We start from the raw sequence: 16,873 nt of genomic DNA, 5'->3' as shown, positions 1-16,873 counted from the left end.
CACCCCCGGCCGGCCCGGGCCGCGCTGCCGCCGCCCGCCCACCTCGTGGAACAGCCGGTAGATCCGCACGCCCGCCGTCTCCACCAGGAGCTCCCAAGGCCCCGCCGCGGCCGGCGCCGGCTGGTCCAGCTCCCGGCAGGCGGCCCAAAACTGCTCCTCCGAGAAGCGCCGCGATGCCGGCTCCTCCATGCGCGGCGGCCCCACCGCCCCCTCCAGCTCGGGCTGCCCCTCCATCCCCGGGCGCCGGGCGGGCACACTCTCGGGCGGGCACAGCAACCCGCTCCGCCCCGCCCCGCGGCCGCCCGGCCCCCTCAGCCTGAAGGCCGGGAGGGTTCGGGGATCGCTGGGGTTCGCAGGGTGACTCTGCCCTGCCGCGGAGCTCCGTGAGCTGCCGGSTCCGGCGGGGGCTCCGTGGCGGTGCCGTTAAATGCGTGTGACATCGGCCTGGTGCCAGGACGGGGACAGTGCCGGCGGGGYGATGGTCAGGGCCTTCCCTTCCCTGTCTCCTAAGGACAGAGATTGAACACTGTGGGGTGCACTGGGGTGGACGGGATGGAAGCGGGCAGAAAAGGCACAGGGCTGAGCTCCGGGGCGGGAGGAATCCATTGGCAAGGACACATTTCAYATCTTGCTGGCCAAACCCTCCTCTTTGCCAGGCTGGGCCTTGCTGGGGTGTGCCAGGGTTRTACTCAGCTGTATAACAGTTACGGGTTCTTTATATGATATTCTCATATGTACAATCCATACGTAAAACCACGTTTTAAAATGTGAAAACGTACAAAAATACACAAAAATATATGTGCCCACCTTGTTCGGGCTCCTGCATTGTCTCTGCCTATAGCACAGTGGGGCTAGCACAYATAGCCAAAGCCTTCAGGCCCTCAAAATGTGACTAAGCCAGGTTTTATCCTGAGAGTTGTAAATCTGTTTTCATAACAGCTTTATTCTTCTCATTCCAATGAGATTTTCTTGCTGAACACTGTGTCTTCAGAATAAAACCCAAGYAGCTCTGAGTGGTAGTACGTCACCAAACCCGCTCACTGGCAGCATTACCCAACGTACTTGGTAACCTTTGTGCAAGGCTGGAATAATGTAGAGTTTTCTAGCTTCCCTGCCAAGTGGCTGAGCTCTTTGACAAAGAGTTCACTTATGTCAGCTGTCCTTTCCAGTTCCACTCAATTGGTTTGCAAACAGAGCATGAGGATTTCTGGCTGACTGGTTTGGACATACAGACTGACCATCATTCTTGCATACTCCAGAAAACTTTTGGAGAGAGCATTTTGGCAGAARGCAAGATGGTATCTCACAAACTTCCTCCCAGCATGTAAATTTGATGGCAGAACTCGACCTGTAGTGCCTTTATAAAATTAYATCAGTCATGGTGATACATATCTGCTCACACTTACCCGCTCTTGCCTCTCCAGTGAGATTGCAAGGCAAACATTTCAATTCTTTTATTTTTTGTAGTATGCTTGCATGCATTATTGTTACTAATGTTTATACAACTTATATAAATATTTTGGCTTATTTTTGTTCTTTATGAACTACAATGTCATGCTCTCAGTCAACCCGGCTGATTCTCTAAATATTGTGGCAATACATTTCTTATGGCTGATCCTTTATGAGTAAATTATTGGCTAAGTTGCCTTCAGTGGAGCTGTGCTGCTCACCCAGCTGAAGAATTGGTCTTTAAAATGGAATATGAAATAATGGCCTGAAGGTGAGACTGATTTAGTTTATTTTGCAGAAATACTTTTTCACTTTTGCCAAGCTTTTATCAGATTGCTGTCTCACTTTTAAGTCCCATTCATTCTCTGAAACAGGGCTCAGTGAAACAGAAAGTAGTTGTAGCACATTTGCATGGAGGTGACTTTGACCCAGTATGAAAAAGGAGGGGTTGTGAGTCAGGAGCTGATCTTTAACATGCAGCAAGGACACGTGCCTGTGACATTACAYGATCCCCTTGTTTGTGCAAAAAGACTGAAGTGATCACAGCTCAATGGTGCCTGTCATTTTAGGGTCAATGTTTTGCATTTTATGGTTGTCTACATGGCATCAGTAAGTTGGCCACGGCTGCCTGGCCACTCCCTCTTTCCCCAGCATTTTCATGGAAAAATGAGTTTTATCTCACAAGGCCACCCTAGGGACAAAAGCTTTAAAAAAAGCATTACTACGTGACCTTTTTCTTGGTAAAAAAGGAGTGGTGATTACTAAGAAAGCACAGGCTGTTCTGAAAAGAGAGTTTATTTTCTATTTTCCTGTATCTTTACGTAAGTGTTGTTATTTATCACTTGTATGTCCATGTGTTGCCCTTAGCTTAGGGATAGAAGCTGAACCCAAGTCCTTTAGGATCTGCGCTACTGGGCAGTGGCTGTGGGCTGGGRTGAGTTCAGGACTGACTTTCTACTGCTCTGCCCCAAAACTGTGGGACAGCAACTGCTCCAGGGCAGCTGGGTCTGGGAACAGAAACCCAAAGGCAGCCTGGATACAGCAAAATCCACTCCCACACATGGATCAGGGACATAAATACCATTGGAATGAAAATAGAGGGTTACTATTCTGGGGCAACGAGGGCGAGTTTCAAAAGCACCCATGATCTGATGCCCATACTCAGTGGATCTCAGGTTGCAGGTTAGTTACCCTATAGTGTAGCAATTAGGATACCTGGTTTTCATCCAGGCTTGCTGGTATGGGAAGGTTTTGCCCATGACAAGGGACATTGGAATGAAATGGGATGATCTTTAATGTTCCTTCCAACTCWAACTGTTCTATGATGTTATGATTCTAGCTGCTGCTGTTCTCAGAGGGAAATGACACCTCAAGGAAACTTGCTGATTTGGGCTATCAGTGGGATTAATGTACCTAAATCTCCCACCTGTTTTTTTGAATGGAAATAATCTGTATTAATTCCAGCCTAACACCTAACCTTTCTGTTACTGAAGGCTGAGTAATCGTATGAATTCGATAGTGTGGAATGAAACCAGGAAACTGGACAACTCCTCCATCAGAAAATCATGCATGGCCAGAAGTGAGAACAACAATGAATATGACATTGATGTTTTCAGGCCCCAGGTGATTTTCAGYGTTTTGGATATGGGTGTCCAGATGTCGGATAATGCTCCCAGCTATGTTGTGTTTTCCTGTATCTGTCTCTGTGTGGCACTGGTGCACTTTGAGAAATTCTTGAAGATGAACTAAAGATGTGGGATTTAGATGGAAACAGCTGCTGTGCAGACATTTATATATTATTGTCATTCCATTTGACTCAGTGCATTCTGAAAACTTCACAAAACTGGTGAACAGTCCTGCCCCACCATTTATACAATATGGACATTCATATTTCTACTGTACACAGCCAAAACTTCTGTTGCTGTTGCTTTACTGACTACATCATGTCAAAACCTTCAGTACAAATTGTTTCATGACTTTTGCAGTTTGCAGGAAGAAAATTCTTTATCCAGAAAGCTGAGAAGTAACAACATCACATCTCCCATCACAGCCATGCATGTGTAAGGCAGTCTATATTCTCCTCTCTGGTGTGAGTCAAAGGGGAATCTGTTTTTTTCACATTTTTAGAATATGCAGAAAATCTAGCCTGTCTGCCACATAAAAACTTTCATGTATTTTATATATTTTTTTCCTGTGTATTTAGGCAGGAAGGGTCACCTAGGGTGATTTTAGCTAAGAACTAGCACAAGACATGCACTGCCTGAGCTGTCAAAAGATGTATTAAGTGGGCATTTAATAYTGGTTTATAATGGCTTCCCTCAGAGAGTTGAATTTAACCCCAAACTATTACTGTATCTGTATTGAGTATCTCATTTCAACAGAGTTCCACCCAAGCAGAAAAGGCTTCAGACAGTCACTGGAGTTCTGCAGCTTTTCTGCCTTCTGATACTAACCATTTTTTACCTTTGGTAGATAGTTTATTATGCCAGACTCTATCAGAACCCATCTCTTTCATTTGGCCATGTTTACTTTTGATTTACGACTTTTAGCCACAGTTTTTTTRGAAAGTAACACACTCCCTGTGCAAGTAAACTGAAGATGGTGAGGTGTGACCTGTTCAGCCAACCTTGAGAAAAGAGGGGTAATTTTAAACTTTGCTGTAGGAAMGAAGGGATTTCACCATTACCTGCATGACCTAAAATGATTCATTCAAAAGATAAGCCAGCCTTATTTAGATCTTGGCTTGATTTGGTAAATGGTTGTCTCTACCACACCCTCTATTTTCTTACCTTGTTTACATGGATGTAGAAATATTTCTGAACATTTCCTTTAGCAGGTGATGCTAAAGCAGATGATATATATGAAAAGCTTTCTTTAGTGGGAACAGTGAGAATTGATCTTACTGCAATAATTCTTGGTATTCTTTCTTACTACCCTTTAGGTCAGACACATGACTTGCAGTAAATTTCACAGAAGTCATCTGTTATGTAGGAGAAAATCTGTGTATTTTAACTTTGTGCAGTATTTTAGATAGCTTTTGTGTATAAATTTATTCGTAAGAATTATAGTGAGGTAGGACAAAGAAAGACTCATCAGACAGGAAGTGTTTCAGCTGATGGCCTGTGTAAGTTAGCTTAAAGCTCCTAAATTTCTTTCTGCTGCTAAAGAGTCAGTAACAACTGGCTGAAATGGTTCATGTTCATTAGACAGACCATTTGCAGAGAGAGCAGTGTATGCTCTTTATGCCCTACCTATTGAGAAGGGAAGCAAATGAAATGAACATCTCTTGACACCATCCCCTAGTTGGAGAAATTACTTTTCYAGCTTTTTGTCTGCATTTCCCTTCATACCTTTGAGCTCTGAAAATTTCTGGGTTATTTAGTGCAGGTGGAAAACCAAGGAAATAGATCATTCCCGTTTTGAACTTGAATTTCAGCTGAATCTGCTGCATCCTGCTGCAATAGTCCCTAACAAAAATCCTGGTTATGGTGAAATGACAGTGCCTGGAATTTGCTCCCAGGCTTCCTCAGGCTTGGCCAGAAATCTGCCACGGTGGCAGCCAAAGATTCAGAGGTTCTGTAACCAACTTATGCAAGGTTGAGGAATTGGCTTCTGGTGGTGTGATGCATCCCTCTGCTAATTAAAAGCACATGTCCACACAAGGAATGCAGCTCTTCAAATGGGAACTTCATGTAATTATGAAAGCAGTAGGAGATAAGAATAATTGTTTTCAGTTCCAGATGTCCTGTCTTCTTCAGCACTGCAGGRAGATTAAGTGAAAGTCAAGGAAGCCAATAACAAAGTTCACATGCACAGCAGGATAACTGATGTTGACTGAAGTACTGGTAGGATCTAATGGAGTTCAAAGAAAATTCCTTTCYATATTCCCAGCCACCAAAGAAGTTTCTCACAGTCGTTCTAAGCACATCCATTTCATGAGCTTGATCACCCACAGAGTGGATGGTGTGCACAGCTATCAWCCAACTGGGCTGAACTCCCCTGTGCTGTGAACTGTGTTAATGATAAAGGAGCTACAGCATTTTATGTGAAATGATTTGCTTCTCTGGCTTAACTGGCTTTGGGCTCCTTTTAGACTCCATTCCTCATCATAAAACACAAACACTGCATGATGTGGTAAGGACAATTTACAACAACTCAACACRTTGAAAGAGCACTTTCTGAAAGTTTCAGTAAATGCAGTAAACTGATGTGTTGTGTACGTGTGCGGTCTTAGGGATAAAATAAAGGCAAATTCAGTGAAGGGTTAGGGAAGAGGCAAGAAAAAMTGATTGAATAGGGAGCCCACAATAGTTGTACTTTGCCAGATTAGTGAATCACTGTTTGCTGTGCTGTTAAGGCCCAGGAGACTGTTAGAAATTCAAAGGAAGCCATGAAGTACTGCAAGTRTTTCAGTCGGCAGAGCAACAGCATTGCTCAATTGAGGAGTAAAACTGCTCTCTCAGTAGGCGCCAGTGGGTTCCAGAATCACACAGAGTTCTTGCTTATCAGCCCAGCTTTGGGGCTGCACTTTCCTCTAAGCAGCTGTGCTCAGGCCCCAGGGAGGAGATTTTGTCATTTAGGCAGGTCCTAAAGGGGAGTTGTGTATCACTGAAACCCAGCAGTCCAGAGCTGTGAACCTGTAACCCCTCACTGCAGCTGTTGCTCRGCCCTGAAGTTTCCTCAGCTGTTTGCACTGAATTTCTCCAGGTGCCAAACGTGCTGCTCCGGGTGTCTCTGGTCCTTCTTTCCTTACATCCTTGGAGAGCCATGCTCAGAACGCAGCAGGACCTTAAAAGGCTRAGGTAGACTTTTTAAAAAAGCCACAGGGCTGGTGTCCCAAATTATATTTGACCCTTCAGTGCCTGAATGCTACAAACCCACCCTTCAGGGGAGAGCCCACTGATCTCTCAGCCCTAGAGGAGACGTCATTCCCATCACTTCTCATGGCAGCTTTCATGCTTCACAGCAAGAAATAAGAATTGCAGAGTCTAGGAGATAGTGTGACATTTTAACCTATTGTTAGGRCATTTATTTGTACATAAACAGGAGTTCTAAGCCCAGCTTCAGTGCTTGTTTATGTGTACTTCAGAATAGTTCCTCAAAAAAATCAGTTTTGTGAGATCACTTATGTAAAAAAATCAGTATTTTATGTAATATTTTCAGCAATAAAATTGGCATGGAAAAATAAGAATGTACTATTGGAGCTGTGGATGGTGTAAGCCTGGGWGGGAGGTTCTCTGTCAGTGCAGGAGGACCAAATACTGCACTGGAAGGAYTAGAGAGGAATTGATGTAATTGGAATGGGGTGAAATTTAGGTCATGCACACATRTGCTAACAGCAAGAATTTCTGATATAAAGTGAAAAATGAAACTGATACTGGAGAAAAATCCAGACATCCCAAACAATCAGAGGAAAATCATGAAATGTTAGTATTTCTAGTAGGACAGGAAAACACTTTCACTTCCATGCAGAAAGTTGGTAAGGCCACATCTAAAAAAAAATTATCGAGAATAAGTCTGAGAGAGTTTAATTTCTCCCTCTTAGGGCCCTAGAGGGTTAATTGCCAAAAGAAAGAATAGATGCTTCAGCCAAAGCCTTACTTGTCTATGTATAATTGTCTATGAATCCATGCAGCTAGAAACAAATTCCTAGATATGAACAGAATAAGGCTTGAATTTCCAACAGGAGGAGTAGGAACCTGTCTTTTTTTAGGTGGAACTTGTCAAATCTAATAAAGATATTACTGACACAGCTGCCTGCACTGGGAAGGACCAGACAATGGTCCAAGGGATCCTGCCTAATGAAATTCCCCTCAGATCCAGTTAGTTTGTCATTTCTGCTCAAATGCTGATGTATTTGAAGGGAGCACCAGCACACCAGCAAATGGGAAAACAAAAATACCAGTTTCTTGTCTAAAGCTGTGGAGCTTTTCCAGAGCCTCGTTGAAAGAGATGAACCCTTGGCAGGGTCTCCATCACTGGGCAGTTCTTAACAATACACAGCATGAAATCCCGGCCCCTGTAAAGTTGATGGAAGTTTTGCCATTAATTTCACTGAGGCCAGGATTTCACCCTGGAAAGGGAGTCAAAAGTACAAGCATGCTTTCAGAGACAGAGTGGCTGATTAAATACATCTGGTACACCGCTCTTTTATCAATCATTGATAAAATAGTGTCTTTTAAATATAAACTTTGTGTGAGCTTAACCACAAAACTCAAACATGGCCTTTTATGAGACTTAAAAGCATAATTTGTCTGCTTTTTGTCTGAAATAAGAGAAATAATGGTAAAAAWTAACACACACCCACACCCTGTAGTATTTGATGTGCTGCAGAAACGAGCGATTAAAAGCTTAGAAAAGCCAGCTAAAATATTTCTCAATGATACACAGAATTTTATCCCCTAAGAATGCCATCCAAAGCTATGTTCCTCCTCCTTTAACTCCTGAGCAGTTGAGCTAGGAGTTCCTTTGAATTTCGGCATGGACTGTGCTTTCAGGTGACCCAGCACGGCCGCCTCTGGCACTGCAGCAGCCTCGGGATAGGCAGTGACCGGGATGGGCTGGAGGGCAGAGGGGCTGCAGGAGGGTAGAGTGTAGGGGAGTGTTAACAGCCTGCATGGGAAAAAAACACCACGTCCTTGGCTACCTCTGAGAAAAAGAGATTGGAATGTAGAATTGATAACACAGGTGGCCGAACTGAAAACATTGGCGACACTGCAGCTCKTTGCAGTGCTGATGAGTAGAAAAGTGACAGCTTCACTGACCAATGGATGTTTGACACAAATGTATACACTTGTTGAAAAATGGATAAAAGGGGGTTTACCTCGTAATAAAGGGTATTATGAGTTCTGTGAATATGTGTGTCTTTGTGTCTTATTTTGTGTCTGCTGTCTGGCCAACAGCGATAGTAGAGGGGGCTGCAGGAGGGCAGAGGGGTTACAGGAGGGGCTGCAGGAGGGCAGAGGGGCTGCAGGAGAGGCTGCAGGAGGGCAGAGGGAGCTGCAGGAGGGGCTGCAGGAAGGCAGAGGGGGCTGCAGGAGGGCAGAGGGGGCTGCAGTAGGGCAGAGGGGTTACAGGAGGGGCTGCAGGAGGGCAGAGGGGTTACAGGAGGGGCTGCAGGAGGGCAGAGGGGGCTGCACTTCGCTCCCCCGGCCCCATGTGTGTGTGACCCGCCGCGGGCAGGGCGCGATGCCGATTCCCCGCGGTTCGTGTCCCCGCCGAGCGCATCCCTGAGCCGGGCTGTGAGCAGTGCCTGCGGGGCGGAGGGAGGAGGCCCGGCCCCGTGCCCAGCCCAGCCCGGAGCTCCGGACACCCTTCCCGGCCCCCCCGCGCCCAGCGGGACCGTCCCGCTGCCGCCCCGCCCGCCGCAGCTCCCGCCGCTGAATTTGCTCCGGTCCCTTGATTGTTTCGCTCCCACCGAGAACTTTGTTTACAGTCCCTTGTGCTCCGAGCTGCATCCCCTCTTATGCTGCCTGCGGGCTGGTGGCCGCCGCAGTCCCGCCCGGCGGCCGGGAGGTAAGGCACGGCTCGGCACGGCTCGGCTTCGCTAGGCACGGCTCTCTATGGCWCAGCAGCCTATGCTATGGCACGCTGGTCTATCCTAGGGCATGGACTGGCACGGCTCGGCTCGCTCGCAGCCCCGGACCCGCACTCGCCGCGGCCGCGCCCCCGCCGGCTCCCGGTGCCCGGCTCCCGGTGCCCGGCTCCCGGTGCCCGGCTCCCGGTGCTCGGTTCCCCAAGGCTGTTCGGGCACGCCGGGGGCCCGCTGCTCTCTCCGCTCCGGCACAGGGCTCTCCCCGGTTCCTGCAGCCGCGGGGGTTCCGCAGCCGGAGCCGCTCCCCGGTGCAGGTCGGGGTGTCCCGCCGAGCGCTGCCGCTCCGGTGCCGCAGGGCTGGAGCGCACGGGGCTTTGCCCGCCTGTTCGCGTCTCCGCTGTCTTGCAGAAATGCTCGGGGACAAGCAGGKTTTTACCCCAGGTGTGTGTGTGGCGTGTAGCGGGCGCCTTTGAAAGTTTTGCAGTTGGCAGATAACAATTTGTGGAGGGGTTGGGGTGGCTCCCATCCTATCCCCCGGTTATGTCGGGAAAATGAAAAAGGTGCGAGAGCTTAAATCTGTTCGTGATTTTACCTAAAAACTTMCTGCATCCTGAGGCTCAGGCAGCCGGTATGGAGGCKKTGTGTTCTTCTCCTGCCTCTATAGCTCAGGGCTTGATCTGGAATACTGGAAGTACAAATCCTGGTTGTGTGTTTCCAGGAGTGTTCACCTGGGGAAGAGCTGCGGGATTGTGCTGAGGATTACGATAGTCTGTTGAATTCTGAATGAACTCAGGCTCTCCTCTCGGGACAGAAGGGACTCCTTGTGCTGTTTTCCCTTCACTTTAATTCATAGCCAAGTGTGAGCATTCTGATTTATTGGGATTTTGCATAAGCAAAAGAGGGTTTCTGAGGTGTTGTGCAAGACAGAGAGAATCGGGTCCAGAGCCTGAAAGCGGAAAACTCAAATGGGTCCCATTGGTTATGAGTGAAATGGGAAAAAGGGGAAAGGGTTGTAGTGGCTCTTTGCCCTTGCACAGAGATATTCTGTATTTGGGAAGCCTCCTGAGAGAGCACCAGACTGAAATGATTCCGAGTTAAAACACTGGAAGGTTCATGTGGAGATTTCTTGTGGTTCTGCTTCTCAGCTTTGTGGTGAGGGAGGGAAGAAGGGAAGAAACCGCATCTCAAAAAGTTGCTCTGTCAGTTGGAATTTTTGATAAAGAAATTAATTTTTAAAAATTTACCTAAACTGTGTGTAGTCACAGATAAATATGAATAAATAACTGACAGAGCAATGAATCTTTAGCAATGAAGATGCTGGCGGAGTGGCTTAGGGGGCACAATTGCGCTGGGAAGAGCTTTTCAAACGAATGAAACCTTGCTGTAATCCGGGTGGAAGTTGACTGCAAGCACATTTCAGACGTCTGTGTTGGTTTTAATGAAATCTAGATTATTTATCTGAAGTGAGGACTTTTTTCCCTGCTTTTCCCTCCACACTTTTCGAAAAGTTAAACTACTTGCTAGGTAGTGTGTGAAAGTATATAGTCATGGAGATAARCAAGGAGACTTCCTTATTATTAGCTAACTTCAATAACTGGCTAAATATACTTTRGCTATGTCACAGGCTTATTCCAAGGAACTCCTGGAGAACAGCAGCAGTTTGTGCCTGTAAATGTTTGTGTTTATGAAATGCTAGTAGGATCTAAATAACTTTAAACCAGAACCCTGAAAGTTTATCATTATACAAACTTATTCTCATGAATTTACTCTCATCGCCACTTAGGACTCCTGCTTCAGTGTGGAAATGATCTTCCATGATCATGCACTTCCAGAAAGGGAATGTCAAATAAGATTAGCAACATAAATCTCTGCTGCTTCATAAGTTTTACCCAGCTGCCTGGTGACTTCACAGCTGTTTCTGTAGTTGATAACAATTTCCATCGCTCTGCTTTCTGTAGAGTCGTCACTGCCCTGCTGCAGAGTCCGCCTTGTCCTTGCTGGAGTTACGTATCTTGTTTTTAAAAATCCAATAACAGAAATGAACAACAGTAAATATAATGGACTTACGTTATTACAGTGAATTCTTGGACTCTGCTAGTTTGCCTTTTTTATTTCCTGAAATGAGTTTTTGGGGTAATATTATTTAGGTTTTGTTATARTGGAGTAGTTTGAAAAGGTTTTTTTAGTGGCAAGTGTGTTGTCATGGTCAGTTCTCATCTAGGAAAACTGAGGAACAGGGAGATGAAATTATTTGCAATGGACACATAGAAGAGACAAAAAACCCCAGGTATTCTGGATCATTATTCACATAGGTGAAGTGAGCAATAGAAATCAGGTTAAATGATATTTTTAACTACAGAAATTCATTTGCACTGCCTTTTCCTGCCTTRCTCTGTCTGGGAGATTTGATTGGGTTATGATACTCACTATTGAGACATCACATCATCAAAGGAAAATGTTACATAGGGCCAGAAATGGGTGGCTGCTGCCAAGAAAAGAAGCAGAAGCCACTAGGGGAGAGCCASAGGAGATCATCTCCTGCTTTGGTTGGGTGAGGAGCAGGAGTCAGCCCACAGCAGAAGCTTTTCCACTCAAGAGTTTCATTCTCAAGAAGCTGATAAATATCCAACCACTTTTCTTGTAGGAAACTTCCACGCTAGAATATTGTCACCTCCAATCCATCATTGAGCAACATCTGACCCTTCAAAGCTTCAAGCAGCTCTTTCTGCCTTGAATCATCAWACAAGACACCTTCAGCACTGTTCCTCTGCTTTCTGAGCCAAGGATCTCTCACCATGGATTTCTCCTGGATCTGGTAGGTGTGTGTGCTGATGGATATCACCTCTTCTTGGTCAATCTCAACTTACGCTTATTCGTGGCTAAAAATTTCCTCTCCACAGATTGCCACAGAAGCACATTCTTCCTCCAACTCCAAGCAGCTCCTTAAGATAGTACTTGTGGTATGATTAGTGAGAGGATGCTGGTGTTGCTGGGTATCTTTGCCTAAATTTCTTGCTCTGAAACTTGAACCAAATCACCTGTTGGCGTAAGTCAGAAGTGACTTTGCTGGCGATGAGGATCCAGTGCCCTTTTTTCTAGGGCTGAATACCTTTGCTCACGCTTCAAATAGGTTCTGTTGTTTATTTAATGTAATAGTATTTCAACAGRGGGATGTTTGTTTGTTTAATATGAATGCCTGCCTGCTCACATCCTATTCCAGGCAAAAACTCCGCTCCTCAGAAATCAACAGGTATTTTGCCATTGACTTTATTACTATACATTAGAATGTTTTTTTTATTCCTGTTAGATTTCACTGTATAAATATACCTCCTTTCTTCATAAATCTCTGTAATAGAGATCTGGGATATTTTAATAGTCATTGAAGAYGGATCTGAAGCAGAGGGACAAGAAGTAAACATATTTTGATTGACRGTTGAAGTTTTTCAGAATAATAATTATGTTTATTCCGGGCTTTTTGAAGTACTTGGGAAGTTTGCCTTTTTCAGTGGCTGTTAGAGTACTTAGACTTTTGAATAGTTATTACGGTATATTTGAACCAATAGACCTTTTATATGGAAAATAGTTAATTTTTTTCTCCCTCGATAGTTTAATTTATTGAATTATAAATGATATCAACAATTTAATAATAAAATGTTAAACTAATTGAATATGGCTGATGGTAAGGTCAAAAAAAGGTGACATTTGGGGAACAGATTCTCATGCYGTGCTGAACTTCTGTAAGGTTTTATGCAGCAACGTAATGGCACATTGTAATGGCAGTGTAAGTCTTGCTGCTGTGTCAGTCGTTGTTGAAAATAAAGGATTTGGGCTCAGATCCATGTGGGAACAGATCTGTGGCACTTGAGAGCAAATCCATGGCTTTCCTGGGCTCTTCCCTTCTGATTTAAAAGACATTTAATGATGTGGTATGATTCAAAGAACAAAGCTACCAAAGCTAGGAGAATTCAGGATACCTGAGGTGTCAGCACAGATATATTTGCTTTGTTTGATAAGCACTGAACAAATCCCCTTCCTGCACTTGGAGATCCCAAATCCTCTCACAGAAACAGGCAGAACCATGGAACGGTGGTAGCTGGAAGGAACCTCTGGAGCTCATTTGGTCCAACCCCGCAGGGTCACCTGGACAAGACTGCCCAGGGCTGTGCAGTTGGCTTTGAATATCTCCATGGGTACAGATTCCAAAACCTCACTGGGTTCCAGTSCTCAGTTACCCTGAGAGTAAAAAAGTTTCCTGGTGATCAGCATTTCAGTGAGTGGCTGTTGCCTCTCAGGCTGTCCCTGTGCTGGGTGTGCTCAGCAGGGACAGGCTCCCCTGGCAGGGCTGAGCTCACAAAGCAGCTCTGCACAGYAAATACAACAGGGAGCTGAGAACTCCCTCCCAGAGCAGCAGAACAAAAGCTTTGGCAAACCAGATCTGAGCTTTCCTTCTCTCTAGAGGGTTCAAGGAGACTTGGTAGACAAACTCTGACTGCATGCAGCCTTTAGCCTGTTTGTGGCTGTGTTTAAAAACAGTGAAATTCTCTTTCTTGCAAAACCCATGGTCAGTTGTAGGAGGTACTGAGATATAAAACCAAGGCTCTCCACAATGAACGAATTTATCTTAGCAACAAGGGTGGAGTGGTGGGAAAGGAAAAGGAGAATACAAGTATCTGGCAATTAACTTCCTAGTCACAGATGTGAAGGTGATAAAAGTGATAAAAGCATTACWGCATTGCCAGCGCTCTTCCTTGTTCTCTGAGCTGCATATCATGCTGCTCATGAAAGCAAAAGCGGCACAGCCCACACCAGACAATGGTGGAAGAGTCCTGGGAGCTGCTCACAGCAGGAAAATTAGTGTCTGGAGCATATTCTGGGGTGCACTGCAGCACACAGCCTGGTCCAGGACAGCCCATCCGTGGCCACCTCAGTGTTGGCAGTGGTCACTGAGTGACCCCAGAGATAAGGCCAAGCTTTGTCATGGCAGCCTGGAGTGGTGGAGAGCCATGAGCTCCTCTTGCCCTGATCAGGCGGGCTCTGATTGTTCCCTGGGCTCCCCAGAACCAAAATATTCCTGTGCAGATGCAAACTGTGCCTGCTGGCAGGGCTGAGAGTGTGTTTACAGCATGGAGACAGGAGGAGAACAACCTGCTGTAACTGAGATGAGGGAATATGACGGTMAATCTCCCTCCCACACAGTCACAGGGATGTGATTTCATGGACTTACCAGAGAACTATTGCTTTTGCATTAAGCCAGTGAAAATGGCAAGCTGTCAGTCTGGCACTGATGTTTCTRTAATGGGAGGTTCACCAGCCCTGAGCTGAGCTGATTGCAGGGGCCTGTCTGTATCCCCCCACATCTACAGCTTGCCATGACCATTTCAGATTTTTCCCCCTGAGAAACTCACTGTTCATCCTGGTTTTTGCTGGGCTAGTGCTTGACCATGTTACTGGGATGTGCAGTGGAGCAAATGTGTGTAATGTWTTGTGTGCAGGTGTATAAATAGCGTGGAAAAAGTGTGTGAGCAAAAATCAAAACAGTCTGGGAACTTCACTTCTTTGTGAGAAAATGTAATGTCATTGAAATCTAAATTACACTCAGAAATACCGACTTTAGGGTGTCACTTATTGTAGGATTTGGCCCCCAAAACTTTGCTGTTGGTGTCTGTCTTGGTCTGTGACTCTTTTCTTTCTAGCACTTACATACATATTGCTGACTACTGTAAAAATGGATTCGTATCCTTCACAATCAGCAGTGTYCCTACTGATCTTGTGCATAAATCCTTGTGGGGTCTGAATGTCTGGTTGTTTGTGATGCCTGGGGGATGCTTCTGTGTCCCCCCTTGTCACATAAAGGATTGATAATTATTGATGAATTCAYGCTCTTCTCTCCGCAGCGCAGCGCGTGCTCAGCAGAGCCTGCTCTAGCCTGAGACCTGACCAAATCAGGCAATCAAGATGACAAACGAACCTATCAAAGAGATCCTGGGCACCCCAAAACACCCCGATTCCATCCCCCCAGAGAAAAGCAACAACAATGACTGTGTGATAACCACCATCCCCCTGGTCAGYGAGTGCCAGCTGACGGCCGCCACGGGCGGGGCAGAGCTCTCGTGCTACCGCTGCACCATCCCCTTCGGCGTGGTCATCCTGATCGCCGGCATCGTGGTCACCTCRGTGGCCTACAGCTTCAACTCCCATGGATCCATCATCTCTGTCTTTGGCCTGGTGCTCTTGTCCTCAGGACTCGTTCTGCTGGCTTCCAGCGCYGTGTGCTGGAAGATCAGGCAGCAGAAGAAGAAGGCGAAGAGGAGGGAGAGCCAGACGGCGCTGGTGGCAAACCAGAGAACCTTGTTTGGCTAAAGGCAACCGACGGAAGGCAGAACCTTTGTAAGTCAACCCGGCTATTTATCAGTAGGAGAGATTGCAGGTTTTAATTTAACTGTGGAAACAAACTGAAATGAAAATGGAATGGATTAAGAAATGCTCTTAACAACTCTGCAAGTGCTCTTAATATTTCTGTTACTGCAGACTTAGTAGTGATTCTTTCCAAGACGGAGGAAAACTCATTTTTCCTTTACAAAAAGCTGTATCGTCATAACTGCAGCCATCCTAACTGCGTTCTCCAACATGCTGATCGTGTTGGAAAGGGAACTTGTGGGAGCTAAGGAAATAATTTGAACTGACTTGAAATGCCAGAGATCTCCTTAAAACCCTGACATTTGACCAAGGGAGAAGTCATAGCATTTGAAGTGACTGGAAGCTTATGGCCAGAGTATCTGGGACTAAAACTGTAGCTAAAAAAAAAAAGGCAATAAGAACACATTGCAAATTGCTCAATAAGCTGATTGTTATATTTTATGTAACTTTCCCCTCACAATACCTGTGGTACTTTCCCCTTTTTTTAAACCAACTAATATTGATCTTGTTTTATTATTGAATAGAAATCAGTAGAAATGTGTAATTATATTGTCTAACCTGAATAACGAGGTATGATCATAGCTTAAAAMATGAGACTTTTTTGTAAATTAAAGTGGTCAGGTTTAGCACCTTTGATTATTTTGCTATAAAATTGAAAATAAATTTCATTAAAATAATATTCAGTGCTGCTAGACCTTTAGAACATCTTCCTTTAATGCTATCAAGACAGCTTGTTTCTTCAACTCAGACTGCTTTATGTYTCTATTTTTGTAGAACAACCCCTGTGACAATAACTGTGAACACATGTATTGCTGATCTCTTACAAAAACCTCTGCAGCTCGTGGACTTTGGTTTGATAGTCCATCCCTCTGCAGCTTGATTAACAGCTCTGTTTTTGCAAAATCATAGCAGACAGTTCTGCAGACACTCTCTGGCACAGTCAGTTTGAGACACAACTATTAATAAKAACATGTGGAAGCAAAGCCATGTGTGTAGTGTTTGCTGACTGAGCTTTGGGATATGAATCTTCATGAAAAGCAGGTGCCAGGTGTCCCCTGACTGTGGCTGAGGTGTTGATTCTGTAACTCCTGAGTTCTAGAGGTCTTCMATTTCTCAGGTAATGCATTATTTGGGGGCTTGTCCCAAACTGAAGCAAACCAGAGCATGATTTCTCCTTTGTGAAGGACGAGTGGTGCTGAGCTGAGTCAGTGTTCCACCCCGGTGTGGAGAAGGCAGAGGGGCTGCATGCCCCTCTTTTTTTGTCTGTTTTTTTTTCCCCCCTTGCCTTCTCCAGGGGCTGGGTGTGATTTTTGCTTTCCACTACCAAGGTGAGCCAGGCCTGTGCCCCCTCAGTGCCCTCAGAGCCTCTGGCAGCCAGCACAGCTTTGGTGATGCTGCCAAAGAGGTGCTGCAGGGGGTCCMATCTTCAGCCCATCCTGAATCCCTGCTCTTCTCCCTCTGAAAGCACCCAGG

The 16,873-nt window shown here is 45.6% G+C and overlaps 2 protein-coding genes across 2 annotated transcripts in view; one reads left to right on the top strand and one right to left on the bottom strand.

The window, feature by feature from the left end:
* The window catches only part of PCTP (phosphatidylcholine transfer protein), a 9,053-nt gene extending 8,766 nt beyond the window's left edge, over positions 1 to 287 (bottom strand). The window contains exon 1 of the mRNA XM_057368815.1: positions 43 to 287. Coding sequence (XP_057224798.1) covers positions 43 to 234 — 192 coding nt within the window. The 5' untranslated portion in view covers positions 235 to 287. The remainder of the gene's footprint in view (positions 1 to 42) is intronic.
* Positions 288 to 8,777: 8,490 nt separating this feature from the next.
* TMEM100 (transmembrane protein 100) lies at positions 8,778 to 16,574 on the top strand. Its single transcript, XM_057368814.1, has 3 exons — positions 8,778 to 8,964; positions 11,628 to 11,798; positions 14,878 to 16,574. The coding sequence occupies exon 3, from the start codon at positions 14,939 to 14,941 to the stop codon at positions 15,341 to 15,343; it is 405 nt and encodes a 134-aa protein (XP_057224797.1). The 5' UTR covers positions 8,778 to 8,964; positions 11,628 to 11,798; positions 14,878 to 14,938; the 3' UTR covers positions 15,344 to 16,574.
* Positions 16,575 to 16,873: the final 299 nt, after the last annotated feature.

This window comes from Malurus melanocephalus, unplaced genomic scaffold, assembly GCF_030028575.1.
Source record: "Malurus melanocephalus ecotype Western Australia unplaced genomic scaffold, MMel_1.1 scaffold_98, whole genome shotgun sequence".
Taxonomy (NCBI): Eukaryota; Metazoa; Chordata; class Aves; order Passeriformes; family Maluridae; genus Malurus; species Malurus melanocephalus.
This window is presented reverse-complemented; position numbering and strand designations above follow the sequence as displayed.